Source organism: Syzygium oleosum, unplaced genomic scaffold, assembly GCF_021117445.2.
Source record: "Syzygium oleosum isolate NSW1041296 unplaced genomic scaffold, Sole_v2.1 Sole_v2.38, whole genome shotgun sequence".
Classification (NCBI taxonomy): domain Eukaryota; kingdom Viridiplantae; phylum Streptophyta; class Magnoliopsida; order Myrtales; family Myrtaceae; genus Syzygium; species Syzygium oleosum.
In genome coordinates, this window is record NW_026607522.1 from 1152943 (window position 1) to 1175801 (window position 22859).

A 22859-nucleotide genomic window follows, 5' to 3' on the forward strand; every position below is an offset into this window, starting at 1 on the left:
ATCTATTTATTTTTATTTTTCAGAAATTTTTTATGAATTTAATTTTAATTTTTTCAATTTCATAATTTTGCGAATTTTTGTGGGTTTTCTGAATTTTTCAGATTTTTATGGATTTTTTGAGAATTTTTCTGATTTTTATGAATTTTTGGAATTTTCTTAATTTTTTTTAATTTTTTATGAATTTATTATTATTATTCCTACCGGGAATGGAACGGACCTGTGCTTTGAGACGGTTTACGGACAACGGAGGATGGAGGAGGAGCTGAGGTTGCGGCTTGAGGACCGGACCTTTCTATTTCTTTTTTTATTTCTAGGAAAAAAGAAGTAGAAAAAATCTACTTCTTATTTCTGCTCCAAATCTATTTCTTGGCCACTTTTCTATTTCAGGAAATAGAAAAATAAAATGCGTTACCAAACGGATTTATGTTCTTTTTTTGTTCCAGGGAACAGAAGAATAGAAAAATAGAGAAATAGAAACGTTACCAAACGCGCCCTAATTTTCCACCATAAATTTCACCAGCTGGAAATCTGAAAGGCACACAACAGAAAGAAATAACGTCCAAATGAGACTTCTCGTCTTGATTTTCCCATTATTGAAGTTCAGAAGACTCCACCTTATTAAGAACAGCATGCAACAAGTCTATTTAGTCTTTACATGCAAACAAGACATTTGAAAACCACCAAAATAACCTTGTGTCACTTCGGTTTAACTTAAAAACCTTAGAAAGCTATGGCGCCTGACCCTGAATGAAAATATCAACAGAGTTCACAACCAGAAAATGCATGTCCCTGGAAACTCTGGGTAAAAATAGATAAAGGATCTAAACTTTCCATGTAGAGAGCCCCTTTCTCTTTCTAAAGGTCCACGCACAGGTAGGAGATCACCGACCCGGCCCTGCGTTGGGTCCTCTCGCTGACCTTCGATTTCTCGACCAGGACCTTCTTGATGTTGGGGCAGCCGGAGACCACGGTCGCGACCCCGGCTGAGGTTATGCCATGGCAATAAACCATGTGGAACGTCTCAAGCATGCTGCAGTTTCTGACCAGATGGGACAGCCCGGCGTCGGTTATGTGGCGGCAGTGAGAAATGATCATATCTCTGAGCAAGGGACACCCTTCTCCTAGCTTAGCCATTGTTATGTCCCCCAATCTCTGCGGAGAATATTTCGATTTCGCAAAAAAATTCGTGTCTAATAGGATACAAGGGAAAAATTAATTGAACATTAACTATGCATCCTCGCATCTAAAAGCCAAAAGGAATCAAAGATTGGGTTTGCGGCAATCCAGAGAAAAACAAGATTGAGAGCTAACTACATATTAAGACAGATCAACGAAAGCAAACACTGCACTCCTATACGACTGCAGTCCCCCATCAAATTGAAAAAGATTGCCAGCGGCCACTAGGCACACCCTATAGTGAGCAGATTCACAAGAAGAAATTAAAGGACTCCTATTGGAAAAGAAAACAAAACAAAAAATTCCTTTTGTTGTGAAATTTGCAAAGAAAAGCTACGCAACTGCAGAGTTTTATTGTCAAAGGGTACAGAGCAAGCAGTAACAGGATTATGGACAGACAGAATGCAAAATTTGCCACAACAGAAAGGCATAAACACATGCAGTACATCACTAGACAGAAGGATTTCGAGGGAAGAAAGCGTTTACGGGCTTCATGTGCCAATTTTTTTGAATTAGCTGTCTTATTACTCTTCCTTCTACTGTTATTTTATATTCCTCATGTACTCAAAACAGTTTTCCCTGTTAACAAATTACTACTTTATAAAGAAAAAGAAATATTTGAAGGGAAGAAATAGGAGCAAAAGTCTTTGAGAGCAAGAGAGAGCACCGACCTGAAGGACACTAACATCAAGGGAGCGGAGCTGAGGGCAACCTCTTGCAATGGCTATAATTCCACGATCACCAATCTGATGACAGCCACTGACATTCAAATCGGTTAAGTTGCAACCCTTCCCAATAGCTATTAGGGCCCTATCACCAACTCTATATCAAGAAAATCATAGAGTCAGCAATAATAGAAGGCATCAAGAAATCCAATAAGTTCACAAAGTTACAAAGGAGGGGCCAAAAAGAGTACAACAACCACAACAAACTAAACCTTACTCCACTATTGAGAAGTGCAGATAAGTGGGGTAGGCTTTATTGAAGGGGTAGAGAAAACAGATAATAAAAAAGCTTGACAGCTTAACTATAACAAATGATAGCTACTCATTTAAAATACAAATGAGAGAGAGAGAGAGAGAGAGGGGGGGGTTGCAGAACAGAAGTGGAAGATATCTAGAAGACCATTACCTATCACAAAAACGAATGCTCAGATCTGTCAGAGACTTGCAATGCCGACCAATAGCAACAATTGCCCTGTCACCAATCTATTTGAGAGAAGAAAATGATTAAACGATAATTCATGTCACATGAGAACAAAATAACAACCATGTAACAACCATGAATTCCTCCTTGCCTCTGACGACCACTATGCGGTGTAGAACAGCAAAAGGTTTTCATTGGGAGAAGTAAACTTAAAGACCTAATAGGACAGTGCCATGGTTTAAGAAACAGACCCAACAGAGCAAAAATCTTAATGTGCAGATCGCAAATGATTTTTAAATGATTTTCTCTCTGCCCTGTTACTCTTCTTCTCTATCCTACTTTCAGCTTAAATCGCCATTGCTGTCGTTTCTACAACTCCACCCGCTTTTTCACCGTCCTTCGATCGTGGCCTCAATTGCTTCCCTCTTCCCAAAATATGTAAGTTCAAGAATACAGTCCATGGCCACCACGCTCGCTTGTATTAAATGAATATTTTACATTAAAGGGGCAAAGTAAGGAACCAAACCATCCTCCCATCCCCAGAAAAACAAAAAAATAAAAATAAACAAAAACAATGATAAAAACTCTATTGGAAACATTCGTTCTTCTGAAAAAGAATCAAATCACGGCAAGATTAAGAGAGAGAAAGCTCCTTAATATCCTTATATATGACTGGCATCTGCCAGAGACAACAAGTGAAATAGCGCCGAGCATAACTGAAATTAACCTGAAAGACTTAAGAAAAAGACAGAATCATAATATGTGGTACTTTCTGGTTAAAATTACAGCGGTATTATTTACTAGCACCATAAAGTCGGCAATAAGAGGCACAGAGAGTCAACCTCGTAGCATCGGCGAATATGAAGTCTCCTCAATATTTTGCAGCCTTTGGCTATACTAATAATTGCATCATCTCCTATGCTGGAGCAATCGACCAAGTGAAGAGCTTGCAAAAATTTACAGCCCCTACCAATTTCAAGAAGTGCACGGGTGCCAATTCTTTGGCAGTATAACAAAGCCAGCTCAGTGAGATTCCTGCATCCGATTGAGAGCTTTAAGCCAAAACAAACAAAAAAACCACAATTATATTGCTCAGCTAAATGTGAAGATCTAGACATGGGATACATCTTGCTCTTTCTGCATCAAATGCAAGCTATAATAGTTCATCTTGGTTGAAGATAAATTGAACCTACTATATCCATTTCGGAATGTAAGGGAGAACATAGAAAAATAGCCAAGACCTAATTCCATGAAAACCATATCTATCAGTAAAATGACCAGAGTAAAGGATAACTCTACCTGTCTAGTTGAAAACAACAGACACCAAAACGTATTGCAAATTGCATGGCTAAATTGATTATCTAAGTTGACAAATTTGTTGATCATACGGTCCACACATCGGACATGAAGACATGACACCAAATCAAAGGATACATTTCATTACAGGTCCTAATCACAACGTGGGCAAGCAATCTATCAAGTCAAAATGCAGTACCAGCGAAAAAACTAGGTAATAGTTCTCATGATGGGAGAAAACATCAATTGGAACAAGGATGAGAACCTTGTAATATACATGAACTTCATTAGAGAATACTAATGAGAGCAAGAAAGCAGCCAAATAAAAAGAAATTAACAAGCTACTTGCAGAAAAGCACAAATTCTACATGTTATGGCTTATGACTCATAATATTCCTCAAAGTTATGAGCCTGCAACCAAGGGCTGACAGAACAACCAAAAGAAGCTACCATCCAAATGAAGGCAACAAAAAGAACTCTAAAGAAGCTCTACTAGTTTTTCTATGGAAAACTTATAGAAACATACGGGCAAGACTTCCCCACTGACTCCAGTCCAACAGTCCCAATGCCATGGCAACCATTCACTTCAAGATGAGTAAGTTGTTTGCAACCAGTTGCAACTATTTCCAAACCATCGTCGGTGAGGACATTGCAGTCAGTCAAAGTTAGACTCTTCAAACTTTTACACCCATTCCCAACCGAGTGTAAACCCCTGAAACAAGATGCAGCAAAAGTCAAAAGAAACCACCATAAAGAAAAATTTCGAAAAGCTGGACGAGTGAGCTTTTACATGATACAGAGTAAGATAAAAAGGTTATTAACATAATACCCTATCCAGACAAGCCCAAACAGAATAAAAGCATATCCTAGGCACTGTGGAAGTGATCAATCAACAATTCCAATTAAAAGAATAATAATGAATAACATGAGGGGGAGAATAGTATCTGCTACAGTGCTACTTCTTAGCTTTAAAACCTTTTCATGCATCATCAACCAAAAATGACAAGAAAGTGGAAGTATTCATGCAAAGCTTCATCAAATATACGGAGAAGAACTAGCCAGGGGAAATGTGTAAAGTTTTAATAAGAAGATTGAAGAGTTACTGACACATCAGTGAATCTCTGGAAACTGTGTAGAGCTAGCTCCTCTAATGATAAACAGCACCTGCCTACAATCCTCAGGGTTTCATCTGTAACATTTACACAATGAAGCTTCAAGACCTTCAAAAAATGGCATCCTTTCGCCACAGCGAGAAGCCCAGTATCATGCATGAACTCTGAATCCAATGACAACGTCTCAAGATATTGGCAGTGAGAGCTCACTGCTTCTAGGGAAGCATCGGTTATTTTTGCACAGGCAGCAATACCAAGAGATTTTAATGATCTCCCACACCCAACGGTTAATTTAACCAACCCCCTGTCAGTCAAGCCCTCACAAAACCGCAAATTCAACTCTTCAAGTTGCTTGCAACACTCTCCAACAGCAACTAAGCCTTGATCTCCAACATAGCAACCCTAGAAAGGGGAAAAAGAAATCCTTGGAATTGCAGAAGGAAGAGAGAATAGAATAGAAACTGCATCCATTAAACATTCTTGATAAGTAAAAGTGTAAATGTACTATTACTAGCTTGTACGAAAACTAATGTCTCCTTTGGAAAGCTCTGATTAAATAAAAGGAGTCTAGACACTAGGTAGAAGCTTGATGAGATCGAGCAACAAAATCTACATATAAAGAGATGGAGTCCTGAAAATTATAACAATTAATAAAGTAAAGTACCTACCTGCAAGTCCAAAGATTTCAAGGACACACACCTCTCAGCAACGGATCTTAACCCCACACTCGAGATGTTGGAGCACCAGATCAAGCTTAACTTCTCCAGATTCGGAAAACCTTCACCAAGAACAGCCAATCCATCATCTGATAATGAATAAGACTCAACTACGTCTGCAACATTGCTTCTCTCAGTTTCATCATGCGACCTAAGAAATAAAAGCGCTGCGTCTGCAAACTGATCATTGTGACGCCTTCTTCCCTGAAAGGTTAATAAAATTTCTCACAAACCATGCAATTGACAATAAACCTGCTTAAAACAGATATAGAAGCCACTTTAAACCCATGCTGAAGAGGTTGGTTTTGCCACCATGATGCACTTGCACATGGTAGTCTAGCTGCTTCACAACCCCATTTATTTACTTCTCAATTAGTTACTAACTTTCAGGTGCGATGAGGACTCTTCTATGCCAAAAAGTTTCTCCCTTATGTCTTTTCATATCGAGTTGTTTTTGTCTTCTTCTTCATTCCCATTTTCATATTAAACCTCCTTAAATCACAGACATTTCTGGAACACCTCTAATAGAAAGACAAATAGTCAATTTTGAAAGAACTTATTGTCAACCTCATTCAGAAGGGAAAAACTTGTATCAAACGTGGGTTTGATTCACACTCTATGTGTTGAGAAAAAGCTAATTATTGATCCGAAAGTGCCACAAATGACAAAGATAACTACTAACATCATTTGTGCTTTTCCTTGAGCTCTTTTTGCCTGCAAGCTCATTTTGTAAATGGGCAGCACTCCCTTGGTGCCTCATAGCAAATTTCTCAGAACTTATCCAAAACAAATCATTCATGTATCATAGACAAAGTGATCCAATGACCTGTTAAAAGTCGACTGTACTTTCAACACAATTAGCTTCTAGAGAAAAATAGGACCATTAGAGAGAAAGTCTTTTAAAAAAAATCAATATAAAATAATTACAGCAGTCAGCATAGCAACTATTTTTACCTCTTCCAGAAAGTATAGACTAAGAGCCCTTGCCAAATTATTTGTCTTTACTACTTTTACCAGTAAAGGCAAAGGGTGCATTTAGATATATGCAACTTATCTTTCCCTTTGGAAGATACAGGCTTGAATACTATTACGATAACAAACAACAGGTCAATAGCTCAAGAGTAAGAACAATGTCCAACTAAAAACGATGGTTAAAGGATTTTCATTGGTACAAGAAGAATTCTGTTGCCTCTATAGAGCTAAGCCTATGCTAGGTTATAGTCAGTCTGTTAACTAAGAATTATGGGTGTGGCGGGATATTCAGATCCCTCCTTATAAGACAAAACAGGTATCCTTAATTTCTCTTTCTACAGTTTGATTGGTTTGGAAAGACAGATAAGAGTCTTTGAAGGGCAAGAGTCTGCTATTCAGGCATTAATCGCAAATCAACCATTTGATTTTGTGGGGATTTACACTTGGATGTAAATGCTTTGATTGATACCATATATTCTGTGACTTTATAAATGAGCTCCGTACTGGCTTTGAGCTCTTTTGAGGGTTGGCATTTCATGCCTCAAACTCATGGTGGATTTCTTTTTTCTTATGAAATGCTACAAGAGAGTAAGATTGAATCCCAGCCATAAATCAATTCGATAATTAAGGAGCACACTTCCAGAGGCAAAGACGTTAAAATTAAGAAATGATTTGATCGTGAAGTCATGCAAATCAAATGCCAAAGACTCCTTTCAACAAAATTTATTGCGGCTCATCAAAATATATTATTCACCTGACAATCATGATTTAAAACAGATACTTCATTTATCGTACACTGATGATCTGGAATGTCAATATCAACAATTTCAATGTTCAATAAAGGGAATCTTTCACGCCAGCTACATCCTCGAACGACTTAAGCCGTTCTCTCATTGGTTCCATGAACTAAACCTAAATAAGGTTAGTAGTCGAAGTAGTCCTCCCACATTAATGTTTAGGATGATATTGCTAACAAATGATCGCCCGTGTTGACGTCATCAGATGGCTTGCAATCTTTCATATGATCTTACGTAGGATCTCAGCAATTAATCTCCGAATTCATACCAAGTGACAGTTTCTAGTTCAGCATCGAAGAACTTAACCATCTATATACCATTTCTAGGTAGAAAATTATCGAAATCGACCCGCGTCGTACCCGCTTCTAGACATGCAACGTTCCCCAATTTCCCTCCACCATTCCATGCACAGGAACACCATCCATTCTTCACAACACGGGGGCTTTAAACTCACATAATCACAGAGAACGAGATAACTTCAGCAGAACAAAGGCCACGGAGCGATCAAGAGTCGCCTCTCCGACAGCCCTAGCTCTCGAGACCCACTACCGAATTCCACAATCGACGACGCCCCACCACGATCGCACAGGCAACAGGTCACGAAACAAGGAAGAATTCACAAGGAAGCGACGGCGAATTCGACAGCTTACGTGGCGAGCCCGGGGGGTAAGGGAGAGGCGCTCGTCGATGTGGACGTTCCTCACGCCGGTGAAGCGGCGGGAGAGGAGCTTGAAGAAGCGGTCGGAGGTGCCGGACGCGCCGACCCGGAGGGTGGTGCGGGTAAGCCGCTCGAGGCCGAGCCACCGCTTGCAGACGAGGGAGCAGGCGTCGTGGCTCGACTTCAAGTCCAGCCGACTGAAGATCTCGACCATCAGCTCGTCCGGCAGGCAGCCGTTGATCCTGTCGTGGCCCCGCATGGCCGGCCGGTCGGTCGGTCGGTTCGACCGGCGGGGATGAGAACGACGGGGAGGGAGGGAGGAGGGAGAGAGAAATGGGAGGTGCGTCGGTCGGGTGTGTGCTTCTCCGGCGAGCGCGCGCGGCGGCGGGCGGCGGCGGACGGCGGAGGAGCAGGAGCAAGAGGCGGAGGGAGGGAGGGGGTTTATATATACATGTAGCCAAACGGTCCGCTTCGATTTTACCTTTTTACCCTTCCTTCTTCTCTTTTGTTAAATTGATTTTCTTAATATTTGCGGGTGCTCAAGTGTATAACGGTTTGTTTTTTTCAGGGGTAAATTGGGTAGGAAGGAACGATCAACATCGGTGTAACATTTTTCCGACCAACAAAAAAACATTGAGAACCTTTCGTCCGTTATTATAGAAATCGTGAGCGTGAGATCGAAATATTCAGCTCGAACCATAACTACTATTTATTTTAAGCGAGTTCGTTATTGCCACATTACCGAGTACAGATCGCATTAAAGTCACGTACGGCATGCGTGACGGTCGCACGTCACAAGGGCGCCGACATTTCCCGAGATGGAAGAGCGGCTGAGGGGTTCGGGTTTATGACCAAACAGGTTACGGATCATGCTTGGCTGTCTCGATCGATCGATGTCAAAAGTGTAATTTGCCTTTACTTTAAGTCCTCTTTTGGTAAGGCTGCTAATTTGGGTAAGGAATCAGGCTCTAAAAGGGAAAATATTTGATTTTGGTAGGAAATGCAACCAAAAAAACACTATCATAATTACGCGCCAATGACAAGTTCAGCATAGTAACAGATGATTTGGTAGATATATGGAACAATGTCAATTATACTTAGGCAAGTTCATCACATGACTGTACATATTAAGCGATGTGACAGCTTGTGACGAATCTAGGGCACGACCCACTTATTTAGAAGGCCATTTAAGATTAGATTACTTGGTAAATCGCTCTTGATATACCTAATATAGGCACTCCTTATAAACGATTTGACGGACATAGCTGACACCAACACTTTTAACATTCACTTGCATTGTGTACAAATATGTGTGGCGTTTCCATACAGGGATCATTTGTCAAATTTATATACAATTTAAATCCCTTCGAATCCATAGATATATAGAGGTACTTGGGGGATTTGGATATGTCTGTGTATTACTTAAGAAATTTGTTCTTCTTTTTCACTTGTACTTGAATTTTTACATCTACTTATAAATAGATAAAGAGATATCTACATCATAATAAATTGTTTTTAATCTCTTTTCTCTCTCTAGCATATCATTTTTCCTCTTTCCCCTCATAATCGTCTAAATCCCTTCTTGTCCTTCCTAATCATTCGATCCCACACTGCGTGTAAAGTACTTTCATACATAATAAATGCACGATTAACACATTCGGCATGCACGACGCACGCAGTTTTGATATCGTTTAATTGAGGTGTAACGGTCACGCCTACTGTCACTTTTAATTTTACATTCGTATTGAAAGTGCTTTCATGCATGAGTATGAAATGATTGATAGTACGTTACTACATAAAACACTAAAACATCAACGAACCTACGACGATTATTTACCAAAAGTGCCGATCGTCCCCAACTAAAGGGTTGCCAAGGGTGGTGGCAGCTTCACCAGCCACCCTATCACTTCACTGCTTCTGTACTTCTTTATATTTTTATGCTCTATTTATTTTGCGAAAAATGTAGTCTTGCTAAAAAATGTTTTCCGGAAAGTCATTTTCAATAAATGATAATATTTTTTGATATTTGACTGACACGAACGTTTCATTAACCATTAGCCACCCTCAAGCGAGGCTCGAGCTTGCCTGTGGCTGGTCGCCGGGCGTCACCGTGATCGATGACCGGTCAAAGAAGAAGCAAAAATAAAAATAATAAAAAAAATAAAAAAATTGATTTTTTTAAATAAATAATAATTGAAAATTCCATTTTTATAAAAAAAAACATTTTATAAGAACATATAATTCATTAACCAAGGACTTAAGCGTGAGCGCCAAGGACTCATGCATGGCCTTTGTGGGCTCAATTTGAGTGTCGGGAACTAAAGCTCGAGTGTCGATGACCCGAACACGCCCTTTATGGACTAGAGCTCAAGTGTCAGGGAATTAGGCATTGGCACTAGGGGTTCGGGCTCGGCCTTCATGGACTTGGCCCCAGCTACCAGAAACTTGGTCTTGAACGCCTGGATATGGGCACCAACATTGGAGTTTTTGTGCCCAAATGAAAAGTTTTGAGTTCAAATATTGATACCTAGTTATAGTTTGGAAAATGTTTTTCGATTTTTCAAAGATGAAATCATTTTCCCGAATTTAAGTTTCGGCAAAAAAACCTTTTCCGTTGACTCATTTTCCTCAGCGAATCAAACGAAAATGTTTTCCTAGAAAATATGTGTATTTGAGGGAAAACTTCATGAAAAGGGAAAATACTTTATAGGAAATTTTTTTTTAGAAAAATGTTTAGTTTTCTTTTGTTTGGTGATATGTGATCGAAGAAGTTTTTTGATATTTGGATGTCATTTAAAAAATGATTTCAATCTCATGACTTTATTTTGGGCAAAAAAAATCGATTTTTAAATTTTATTTTATTTTATTTTTTTCTTTTTCCTTCTTCAAGCCTCGCCGGCCTGTGACTGTGGCCAGCTGCTAGCCCTCGTCGAGGCCCAGCGATTGGCGGAGGAGGAAGAGGAAAAAGAAAAAAGAAAAAGAAAAGAAAAAAGAAAACATTAAAAAATTCAAGTGCAGCAATTTCGGAAAGTGTTTTTACCTTAAGAATTTTTATGCATGAATATTGTCCTTGACTGGAAGGTGTTTTCGGTTGACTAATCATTTTTTACGAACCAACAAGTGAAAGTTCGAAAAAGTAAGTCCGGGAAATATATTCTTTAAATGGCAAATGTACCAAAATATCTTTTTATTTTCATTCTTGAAGAGTTTAGAATTCCATTATTTTCCATTTATGGTGTGTTCGTTTCGCGGAAAATGATTGATTTGTAAAATATTTTCCGAAAAATGATCGCTAATATTATTTATAAAAATAAATGAATAGCAATTTTTTTCATTGCCCACGAAAATATTTAGGCATGAATTATTATCAATAATGAAAATATTTTTTGTTAATTAATTTTTCTAAACGATATAAGCAATCATTTTATTCAAAATCACTTATTTTCCGTAAAACGAATTTGCCGTTGATTAGTTTGACTAGTGTAACAGAGGCACCTGTTGACAAGGTCCATCTCTGGATGCTACTTAAGAGCAAACCCAAGACTATATCATTACCAAAATAATAAACCAACAAAGGGAGCCAAAAATGATGTAACACTAATAGTTTTGGCCTCTATTGAATAAAAATTCAATTTGGGGGGGCTAAAATCGTGAGAAAAAGAAAACCTCAACGCTGCACATATTTTTTGGTTTTTTTGCCATTCCGTCCTTGCCATTGCAGAAGCGCCCCCCTACATTTCTTCATCCCCTCTCACCGCTCAAGCTCCAAAATTCATTCGCCATCATCAGTCAAATTCCCCTGCGCATGAAGAACCAAGAATGAGACCATAGATCCCAAGAAGAAGAAGAAGAAGAAGAAGAAGGAGAAGCAGGAGGAGGAGCAGAAGGTTCTCTGCCAAACCCACTTCGTTCTTCTTCCTCTTCATCGCCGGAGACATGGCAACTCGGGAGAGAACCCAGCACCGTCCCCTCCGTCTCGAGAGGTGAATTTCTTTTTACGGGGCGTTCTTGAATGTTGGGACCGTTCTTGCTTAGCGTGCTTCACTGGAGCCCAAAGGGTTTCAAGATCCTCGGTCGGTTTTGCGAGGATTACTGTCTGTGGTATCTGTGCGCGCGCGTTCGCGATGCGATGTGACGTGTTTGTTGGGTCGACGTTTGATGAATGGTTGCATTTCGTGCTGCGAACCTGCTTTCGACTTGCTTGGAATCTTTTGTCACGGACCAAAAGGGTGTGGAGGAATGACCAACGAAGCGGGAGTTCGATACCCGCTAGGAGTGGTTGCTTTTTCAGTCGTAGCTATTGCGCCGTGGAGTTCTCAGGGGACGGGCCTAAGGGGACCCACCAACTACTAGGGATTGGCCCAAGCAACTACTACTACCGCAATTCCAACTACCGAAGCGGGTGCATCCATGTGGCCCCGTGGATAAAATTTCCCAGATTGGTTCGAACCCGAGACGTCTTGCGAAATCTTGTCATGGAGACATCCGGCCATTGGGCTACCGTACCTGTGGTCGCTTTGCTTAGAATTGATTCGATTGGATTTGGTTTCGACTCTTATTCAGAGAAGAAGAACAAGTTAGCATTCTGTCTGTTCTATTGTCCTTACAGATCTTTTGGTTTTAGGGTAGAAATTAGAATATGTGACGATGCAACAACGACTACTGATATTCCTGATGCTGCTTTCTTTTGGGCCTGGAGGCTGAACTAAATCAGGAGATGGTCAGTGATAGATTAGAATGTCTAAAATGAGTTTTTGGCTGTATAAGGATAATGCTAGGTGTACAGATGTGGTTTACAAAAATTGGTATACCATGGCAAACTCCTATTGAGTGTTGACTATGATCCATTTATTTAAAGGGCCACTTGCACTTGCAGTTGGCCGTTTCACTTTGTATTCGAATTTTGTAGACTAGTTTAAGTAAATCTAGAATGACTATTTCTATGTTGACAATGCTGTCATTTTTTAAAGTAATGTTGCTTATTCGAGTCCTAGATTCTCCGATATTTAGCTATAGTTACAATGAGCTGATTTATTGAGGTTTCTATGTGATCTCGCTTATTTTATTTTCTTATTTCAGGCAAAGCTTTAAAGACTGAGGAATGCTTGGTGCTGTATGTGAGAGGGATTTCAATGGGGGTGGGGGAAGAAGAGTTTGAACAGGAGCCATATGTGGGGTTGGAGTTTGATACCTCAGATGATGCTCGTATATTCTATAGCAATTATGCATCACAAGTGGGTTTTAGAATACGGTCTGGTCAATTGTATCGATCGCGAGTGGATGGATCGGTTTGTAATAGGAGATTTGTGTGCTGGAAAGAAGGGTTTCAGATTAATTCAAGGACAGGGTGCCCTGCATTCATTAGGGTGAAAAGATCTGATTCTGGCAAGTGGGTCCTTGACCAATTTGCGAAAGATCATAATCATGATATTGACGCTTGTGAGGAGAATCATCCTGTCAATTCCCGGTGCAAAAGTTCAGCAACAACTGCTAAAGTAGTTGATTTGTGCTGTAAGCCACGGATAAAGCAGCTTGATGTTGTTGATAATGGATGCTCATCTTCTTCAAGTATTGTTAGTGCCAAACGCATTAAACCGGGGGCAAATGAAGGACAAGTGAAAATTGAGCTCTATGTGGGTCTAAAGTTTGATTCAGCTAACGAAGCATACCAGTATTATGATGCATATGCTGGGAATGTGGGATTTAGAGTTCGTATCGGTCAGTTGTTTCGATCAAAGAACGATGGTTCGATTACTTCTCGGAGATTTGTCTGCTCGAAGGAAGGATTTCAGCATCCTTCTAGGGTTGGGTGTGGTGCATTTATGAGGATTAAGAGGCATGGTAATGGAAGGTGGATTGTTGATCGTTATCAACTAGAGCATAACCATGAGCTTGAGATGCAAATGAAAGCCAACAGAGGTTCAGCTTCTAGGAAATTTTTAGATGAGATTAATGAAACATCGGAAAAACTAGACATTGCTAAAAAGCACAATGGGAGCCTCATAAAGAAACATCGTGCGAACAACATAGGAAGTGATTGGTATACCGTGCTTCATAATTATTTTCAGAACCGACAAGCTGAGGACGTCGGATTCTTTTATGCTGTTGAAGTACAGATGGGTTGCTGTAGGAGTCTTTTCTGGGCTGATGGCAGATCTAGGTTCTCCTGCAGTCAGTTTGGTGATGCCATCATTTTTGATACCTCCTATAAGCAAAACAATTATGTGGTGCCATTTGCTACTTTTGTTGGTGTTAATCACCACAAGCAGCCGGTTCTTCTTGGATGTGCTCTACTTGCTGATGAATCGAAGGAGTCCTTCATATGGTTGTTTGAGACATGGCTCAGGGCAATGTCAGGGTGCCATCCCAAGTCGATAATAGCTGATCATGATGATTCCATTCTGCAAGCGATTGCACAGGTTTTTCCTTCAAGCCATCATCGATTCTCAATGTGGCAAATTAAGACAAAAGAACGGGAGCATTTGAGTCCACTGAGTAGTGATTGTAAATATGAATATGAGAAGTGTGTTTATCAAAGTCATACAGTTGGCGAATTTGATGCTGCATGGGATGCTCTTCTCAGCAAATATGGCCTGAGGGAAAATGCTTGGCTGAAGGAAATGTATGAAAAGCATGAAAACTGGGTTCCACTGTACTTACGTGGAACATTTTTTGCTGGAATTCCCATTGATGGAAGTCTAGATGCCTTTTTTGATCCATATTTAAATTCTCAAACATCACTTGAGGAATTTGTTGTGAGATATGAGCAAGGTTTGGAGCAACGTCGTGGCAATGAAAGGAAAGAAGATTATAATTCATTCAACTTGCAGGCATTTTTGCAGACAAATGAACCGATGGAAGAGCAATGTAGGAGGCTTTATACCCTTTCCGTTTTCAAAGTTTTCCAGAGGGAACTTTTACAAAGCTACAGTTATCTGGGTGCCAAGATTCATCAACAAGGGGCCATCAGCAGATATTTGATCCGTAAGTGCGGCAATGAGAATGAGAAACATATCGTTACCTTTTGTTCATCCAATCTCGATGTGAGTTGTGGCTGTCAAATGTTTGAATCAGAGGGCGTACTGTGTAGACATGCTTTGAGATTGTTCCAGATTCTAGATATTAGGGAGCTTCCATCTCGCTACATCTTACATAGGTGGACGAGAAGTGCTGAGTATGGTACTGTACGTGATTTTGAATCAGAAGGTAGCTCCCACGAAAGTAAGGCTAAGATGGTCTGGAGTCTTCGTGAAATTGCTGCCAAATATATAGAGTTTGGTGCCACATCTTTTGAGAAATACAAACTTGCTTATGAAATTATGCATGAGGGTGGGAGGAAACTTTGCTGGCAGAGGTAAGTTTAGGATAATTTTGTAGTTTGGAGTGCGTCTGTTTCTTTTCCAGCAGGCCTGACTTTTGTAACTAAAGGGCATCAACTTGTTTTATACGGTATAAAAGCTTTCTCAGTCAGAAGTGAAATTATGTGGATATGAAATTATGCATTCTACTAGTTCTTTTTGTTGGTTTCTTCTGTTTATCTCACCTCAGAGGCTAGGGGTAAGGGAGGGGATAAATTGCGGAGAGTGAATGAAGAACCATGCTTAAAATTTTCTTGCAATAAAGTTATACCTTCAGTTTCAAAAGGAAAATTTCAACAAACGTCTAGCAGGGGGAAGCCACCACAAGCCCGCTGACTGTGTGTCTTTGAGAAGCTGACCTGATATTTGAAGAATCTGTAGACCTGTGCTCTGGTGTAACTTCCTCCAAGTTATCCAATCTCTCTCTCTCTCTAGTGTAACTTTGGCAAAAGGAATGGGAGACATGGATAACTCTTAGTTTTGGTGCAGAAGTTAGCAAGAGACACCTGCTGGTCTGGCCTTCTAATGAGCTAATCATAGTGAAGTTAATGATATACATGAGTTGTGGTGATTTGCATTTCAATTTTTCCTCACCCTGAATAATCTGACATGAACATAAAAAGAAAAGTGAAGTTCATCTAATAGAAACGTTTGATTCAATAATCAATCACACTCCAGCACCTCAGTTGTAGTTGCAGAAAGTTACTCGGTTGATGTGATTTTCTATTTGGTAATGACTTTTCCAGCTATATTTGGAAATGCCATTTGACATTCCATGATGTGGCTGCTTTCTTGTATCATTTTTTGTGTTTCATCTTATTTCTTGGCCATACATTTTCTTTCCCTATGTCGCTTTAATAGGACATATCATAGCCGACAAACTTCTGTTATTCAACGATGTGTAAATGTTCCACTATATTGGAGTGTGCTGAATGACTCTTGTAGTGCAGATTTGAGTACGAAGAGCAATACTGATGAAGACAATGCAAAATGAAATATCTCACAGAAGTATAGTAGAAACTCTCCATTGTATGTGTGATATTGGCTCATGAAGCAGCATAATTTGCTCTTTAAGATGCACGAGTAGCTCTTTAATGGATATCTGTCCATTAGCACTTCAATATATGAGGAAACTAGGGCAATCGCTACTGTGCTGGCAGATAGATTTGTCCTTATGGCAACAGAAATGAGCTTCTTCTTGTTATAGCTAGTTAGGCTACTCTCACCAGGAGAAACTATCAGAGAATATTTGGCCAAGGGACCAAGTGGCGTATATAGCTAGCTTAGAGTTGAATTGCTTGTGGGCAGATAAGTAGGTCAGGGCTGCCATTGATATGTAGCTTAGACTACTGAGGCTGAAGCTGATGTACAACACCCATAATGAGACAAGATTCAGAAATGCATGAGTTGAGATTTGCCTGGTCAAGTGCTTCATAGAGTCCATGCTCATATCATATATGACATCCTAGAAAAATTTTAGGAACACCTTGGTATGGTATGATATGTTAACATTGTCTCCTGATGCCTTGACTTGAAACCTTGAGCTTGAATATTAGTTGAGATCTGAATATGCCTAGTGCTTTGTAAAAATCATAGATCAAAAATAAATCATGATTTCCCCTAGTTAAATTCAATTTACATTTTCTTTTTTAGTTGTATAATCTTAACTAGGCTTGATACACTATAATTGAAACTTGCTGACATCATACAAAACGAACAGATTTCTCATTATTTTTGTGAATTTTTCTTTCAGGCCAATGTCAGAGTATGTTTTGATTGTTGGGTCACTGTCTATGCGTCTCTTTAAGAGCATCGTAGTAAAGCAGGTGACCCATGCCATCCTGAGAAGAAAACTATGTACTTGAACCTCCCTGCTTGAGAGACTGTGTAGGTTATGTTTATTGATCCAAAATCCCGAATGATGACAGAAACAAGAAAAAGAGAACAGAACAACTGTTGCTAGAGTTTTATGTGGTAAAGTTACAAACTGAGAAAAAGTTTCGAGCAGAAAGAATAAGAACTTGAAAGGGCATTGAAGCATGTTTTGGTGAAGCTTTTTTTCCTGGAGTTGGCTCTGCAGCTTGCATCGGCCATCTCTGAGAAAGGTATTGCCTGCTTGTCCAAATTTGTTCTGGGTTAGGATAGTTTTAGACTTTGGAGTGATCTGTCTGTGCTTCATTTTCTCTTTATTTTTCTTCACCTTTTTAAAATGTGAGTAGCAACATAAAATGCTTCTAAGTTCAGTTCTAATTTTAGTTTATACTTCTAAAGGAATTTGTAGGAGTTAGCCGCTGTGCCCTTCTTAGAGTAAATGAATAGGCAAGACATGATCTTAGGGTTGTCAAGATGATTACGATAACTACTTGTCGGAAGGCAATGGCCCAAGTCCTGCTGAATGCTGCTCTTTGGGGTCATCTCTAGTCACCTCTTACCATGGAAATTGTTTGGTTGTGCTCAATGGGGAGACTATCATGAGCCTGTTGGATTAGTCGGGTGCACTGGAATGCCAAACACCAAATTACAGAACACTTAACAGAGAATCGGCAAGAAACATATGTCGCAATTTTTTTAACTGTAAAATCCTATGAAGCATGTCATTCATCTCAAGCATCATTACTAATATTGGTCAATGGCATTACTAGTTCATCTTGGTTTGGCTGCTGTATTCCTTGGTTGTGCTGTCAAAGTGAGATTTTCTGCTTTGTATGATTTGGTCTAAATTTTGACGATACAAGAATGATTGAGATGGTCGAGTCTGATGAGAAAATACGGTGCATAGTGAATGAACATGGTACAGCATTGACAAATTGTAGAGTTAAGAAATTAGTGCTTTGGGGGGTTGGCCGTAGGGATGAGACCTGGTCTCAAACCGTGGGAGAAGCATAAGAGAAAAAGGTGAGGTTTCAATTTGAAAATGACAATATCGCAGAGTGAATGAGCTTTTGAAAGAGTTGGTCAGGCTTGTGGCATTATACAATGAGAGCTTTATTGAAGAAGATTGCAGGCTCAACTTTAGTCCCTGGAGAAGGATTTAGACGCTCTCATGCATCATGTATGATTGTACATTCCTTTCCGAATACATACTGTGATGCCAATCGAGACTAATGCATTATTTTCATCTTCTACTGCATAACTGATTGATAAAATAACTTGTGTCTAAAGAAAAACATGTAGTCTCTGCATTATTTCATCTTCTACTGCATAACTGATTGATAAAATAACTTGTGTCTAAAGAAAAACATGTACTCTCTCTCTCTCTCTCTCTCTCTCTCTCTCTCTCTCTCTCTCTCTCTCTCTCTCCATCATTTGCAATTTTGCTCTTATTATGTGATATGATACTAGATTTTTGTGACCAGTCACAGTTCATTACATTGAGAAATTTTTAGTTAAAACTCATGCCCAATTTGTTTTCTGGATGGATGATCGAAGTAAGTTTTGCAAGAAACATTGCCTGAAAAGTTAGGAAAATAAGCAAGAAGTTTCTTTTTCCACGGGCTCATAACTTCGACACAAGATATGATACCTACAGATGTAAATGGACTTGCTGCTAAATCTACGACCTGAAAAAAACTGATTCTCTGTTTGTTTCCACATCCTACACACGAAAGCTTTCTTTTAGTCGATTCCAGTGTGATGATACAAAAATTGTAAAGATCAATAGATGAGCTTCAGCGACCGAAGAAAGTATGATCTCGGTAAGAAGTTTTGGGTACTCCAAGACTAAATCATGACCATCAATCTCATTCTTCATGTTGGTCCTTTCCCCTATCTAATAGTGTAATTGTCACCCTCTAATTTCCGCACAAGAAAAAGGGAGTGACATGGCTGTCTTTCAAGAGGAGGACGAAGCCTCAAACCAATGTTGCCACATACCAAAAACATACATATCTGGGCCGAAAGCTAATACCAAAAGAATATAGGCCAATAAGCCGCATGTTGAAGCCGCTCCTCCAATGCATCATAGGCTACGGAACTGGAAAGGTTAAAGAAAAGGGGTGAGCGAATCTCAGAGTGATAATTATCTCTCTATGTGATCGGGCACTAATTATGCACATTTTACAAGCATCACCTTCGCTAAAAACATTTAACCAAACTTATACAACAAAAGCAAAATACTTGTAATAGATAGGCGATGAATTGTGTGACATTCCGAATTTTGGCCCAATTTTGGGATTTATAAAATGTATAATTCATCAGTGTGCCTATAGTAAATTCTCGTCCGAGAACTGATCACTCTCGGTTATTGTTTTTAAAATTGAGATTTCGCTAGAATCGCACTCGATCGAATTTGGCCGTTATTTAGAGCCCGAATTTTGGTGTCGAATTTCTCTGTGTTTCATAACGAATTTAATTGGACGGTGTCGATATTATTGTGACCAGCGTCAATATTGCCCGGGATAAGTGAAAAGTGAAATTTGGACCGGGTGCGGATTTCTACTAGTAGACCTCCCTCATAGTGTGTTTTAGTTATTATCTTTTGGCCTTTTTCCTAATTTATAATTAGGGTTTTTCGTGGGCCGTTGGATCGTTTTCGGATTTGAACGATGGTCGTCGGATCGCACTCAAGTGCGTTTGACTTTCTCTCTCTTCTCTTCTCTCTCTCCTCCCCCACGTCGCCGCTGCCCCACGCCGCTGACTTCCTCCTCTTTCCCCGCTGCCCTCCTCCACGTTGTTGACTCCTCATCTCACGTTGCTCCACCCATGCTTCGCTTTTTGTTTACGCTTCTACGCCTTTGCTCTTGCTGCTGCTGACTTCTTCCACCAACTCCACCAGCCATCATCACTCTCCCATACTTCAGGTGACTCCCCACGTTGCTGACCTCCCCATGTTGCCATGATGGACTTCCCTGTTGCTTCTGTGCCGTGTTGCTTCTGCTCCGCCCATGCCATTTCTGGCTTGCTTTTGCTTCTTACCGCTGCATCCACTGACTCCTCAAGCTGCCCATGCTGCCCACGTTGTTTCTGTCACTACTATGCTGCTGCTAACTTCCCCCTACATTGTTTCTTTGCTGACCACCCCCACGCCTGCTGCTTCTACTTCATTTTCTGCTGCTGCTTCGTTGCTACTTGCTTCTTCATTCTGCTTCCTCTGGTTTCTGCTGCTTCTCGCCCTCCATTCCAACCCGACCAGCACCACCGTTCAGCCCCCATCTCCACCCGACTCTGCCGTGAGCTGCCGCTGTCCGGCGAGGCTGCTGCTTGCTGCTCCGGCGTCGGCTTGCTTGCTTTGCCGTGGTAGGCTGCTCCTTTCGCTCGGTTTTCTTGCTTAGGCTAAGTGTAAGTGGCTTCCTAACCCTTGACTAGGCTAAGGGGTGACTAATGGACATGTTAGGGATGGTTTAAGGGCTGTGGATAGTTGGTTTAGTGGCTGGTTGTGCTTGGTTTGCTTGGAGGTGCTTGTTGGTTAATTCCCGGTAAGGTTGCTGCTGCGTCGCTGGATTTTGCTATTTTTACTGTGACTTTTGTGGGCCGAATTTGAGGATGTGTTCTTCATGAAAGTTGTTCATAACATCTTGAAGTATGACATATATTAAATCTGGAATTTTTGGAGATCATTTAGGGTCATTCGTAAGTCCATTTTTGGACCGTATTCAGTCAGCCGGATTTACTGTTCACCCGACCTTCTGGTCTTTCCGATTTTATATAAATTTTTCCAGACCTCTTTTCAAGAAACTTCCTTCACAAAAATTGTTAAGAACATTCTTTTCTATGACATATAAAAATTTCAAGGCTTTCCAAAGGGATTTGGATACTGGATGAGATGCATTTTGATGGTCAGGCGGCCTGACCGGACGGGTTGCATTTCGTCTGACTTCAAGTGACAAAAAGAGGTGTTTACGGTTGGAACTGGATTTCGAGTTCTGCATGGAAAATGTTTATCAAGATGTTTTGTACAACATATCCAAATTTCAGAATTTTTGGAGTGGAATTATTATTTATTTCAAAGAGATTTCGGTTGTTGCGCAAACTGCCCAGAATAGCCCGAATGTGTGCAATTCCGGTTTTCTCTCTCTCGGGGACTATTCGATGTTATCGTGGCATTTGGCGGATTTAGTTGACATTGGGCTAATTTACAAAGATAAGAATTGGTAATGATTGTTGAGGTGTGTGCATGGTCACGACACGTTCCGTCTAGGCGGGAGTTCTAGACGATGCCCGGCGGGAGTTCGGATGCCGTCTAGGCGGGGGTTCTAGACGTTGCCGATCGCGGTGGAGGCCGGATCGATGCTCCTTTGTGGAATGCCGTCTGGGCGGGGGTTCTAGACGTTGCCGTCGCCGAAGTAGCGGGACGATGCCTGGTTACGCCAGAAGACCGGCGGGGGTTCGGTGGCCCGAGGGGCCGTTAATAATCTGGACATTTATAATCGTGTGTTATGCATTGGGGAATGCAATGTGCTTGTGCTGCTGTTGAGCATGTCTGGATTAATAACCGTTTTATGCACGTTTACGTCATGTGGTTGTATTATGTGCTCGAGGAGCGAATTGCCATGTTATGGCGGTATTCTAACGTGCAGGGCTCGCGTATGTGCCGAGGCGAGGTAAGGGCGCCTGTGATTGTTATGACATGTTGGATGTCGGTACTGCATGTTTAGAATTGTTCGGAGGTACGCTTTGGCCTAAGCGAGGCTTAGGTAGTTGCTTATTGAGAAGTGTTCTCATGGTTGTATAATCAAACCATTTTAGACCCGCGACCGTGATTGATCCGGAGACGCTGCCAGGATACTACGGGGATTGATGATAGGTCGAGTTACCCCGTCTTTTGAGTGCACCTTTTTGTAGAGGAGTTAAGCTTACCAACCACCCGATCCATGTTATTGTGCGTGGTTCGTAGATAGTGGCCTCGTAGAAGGCTTGCAAATGTATGTGTTGTAATCGATGTTATGTTTATAAAAGTGTCTTGTTGATGTGTATTCTTTGTCTTTTTACTATCCCGTTGTTTATATGTTGTACGGAGAGTTCGAGGTTGCTTCCGCATGCGTTACTCGATAGTGTTTCGATTGGGTCGGCGACAAGTCCTGGGATGTCGCGTACATTACGACCACGAAGGGATGATCGCGCGCTCGTAGGGTTTGGGGCGTGACAAATTGTCAGACGGACAATAGCTTTTTCTATCTTCGTTTATATATGGATCAGTCATCAAATTCGTTTGGACATATTAATACGTGGTTATGTTGTTACATGAGTCCATCATACGTAACTCGTCATTATGTCCAATTATCTATCTAGATAGAAAAAATAAATTTACAAGAGTGTCAATCACATGTCGTAACCTTCGTGACGTTATGTTGTAACTAAAAACCGTTTAGTCATAACAAGCTCATTTTTTTTATCGGCAGATACATGTGTTGGTCAATTTATGCATACTTCATTAAAAAAGATAAGAGTAACTAAATTAGTAAATTCTGACACGACTGGCCTTGGTTACGAAACATTGTGTGACAGCTTACAACAACCCTTGACAATGCCATGAATAATTTACAATGAGTGTAGACTTGGTTACAAGACAATGCATAGGATCTTACAACATTAATAAGTTACAACAAGAACAGTGAGACTTTGTATATTAAGGAGAATTTCCATCATATTTTCACCAATCTATTTATTTGACCTTTTAAATTTAATTTGTC

At 40.4% G+C, this 22859-nt stretch overlaps 3 protein-coding genes across 5 annotated transcripts in view; 1 reads left to right on the forward strand and 2 right to left on the reverse strand.

Annotated features, from left to right (window-relative positions):
- Nucleotides 1-553: 553 nt before the first annotated feature.
- LOC130134348 (F-box/LRR-repeat protein 4-like) lies at nt 554-8277 on the reverse strand. Of its 2 annotated transcripts, none has more exons than XM_056305723.1 (8): nt 7866-8277; nt 5399-5650; nt 4726-5132; nt 4145-4330; nt 3165-3357; nt 2308-2384; nt 1848-1998; nt 554-1152 (listed from the first exon to the last, which is right to left on the reverse strand). In XM_056305723.1, the coding sequence occupies exons 1-8, from the start codon at nt 8130-8132 to the stop codon at nt 856-858; spliced, it is 1830 nt and encodes a 609-aa protein (XP_056161698.1). In that variant the 5' UTR covers nt 8133-8277; the 3' UTR covers nt 554-855. The 2 variants fall into 2 exon arrangements, with proteins under 2 accessions (XP_056161698.1, XP_056161697.1); XM_056305722.1 differs by having other exon boundaries at nt 7836-8277.
- A 3297-nt stretch (nt 8278-11574) lies between these two features.
- LOC115691356 (protein FAR1-RELATED SEQUENCE 7-like) lies at nt 11575-17616 on the forward strand. Of its 2 annotated transcripts, XM_056305613.1 has the most exons (4): nt 11900-12593; nt 12953-15227; nt 16985-17057; nt 17160-17616. In XM_056305613.1, exons 2-4 carry the CDS (start codon nt 13006-13008, stop codon nt 17220-17222), a joined length of 2358 nt encoding a protein of 785 aa, XP_056161588.1. In that variant the 5' UTR covers nt 11900-12593; nt 12953-13005; the 3' UTR covers nt 17223-17616. The 2 variants fall into 2 exon arrangements, with proteins under 2 accessions (XP_056161589.1, XP_056161588.1); XM_056305614.1 differs by lacking the exons at nt 11900-12593; nt 16985-17057; nt 17160-17616 and adding an exon at nt 11575-11856 and having other exon boundaries at nt 12953-15814.
- A 1211-nt stretch (nt 17617-18827) lies between these two features.
- Nucleotides 18828-22859, reverse strand: part of LOC115693028 (disease resistance protein RGA2-like) — a 30309-nt gene continuing 26277 nt past the window's right edge. Inside the window, exon 6 of the mRNA XM_056305612.1 lies at nt 18828-19204. The gene's annotated coding sequence lies outside the window, so the exon portion shown is untranslated. The remainder of the gene's footprint in view (nt 19205-22859) is intronic.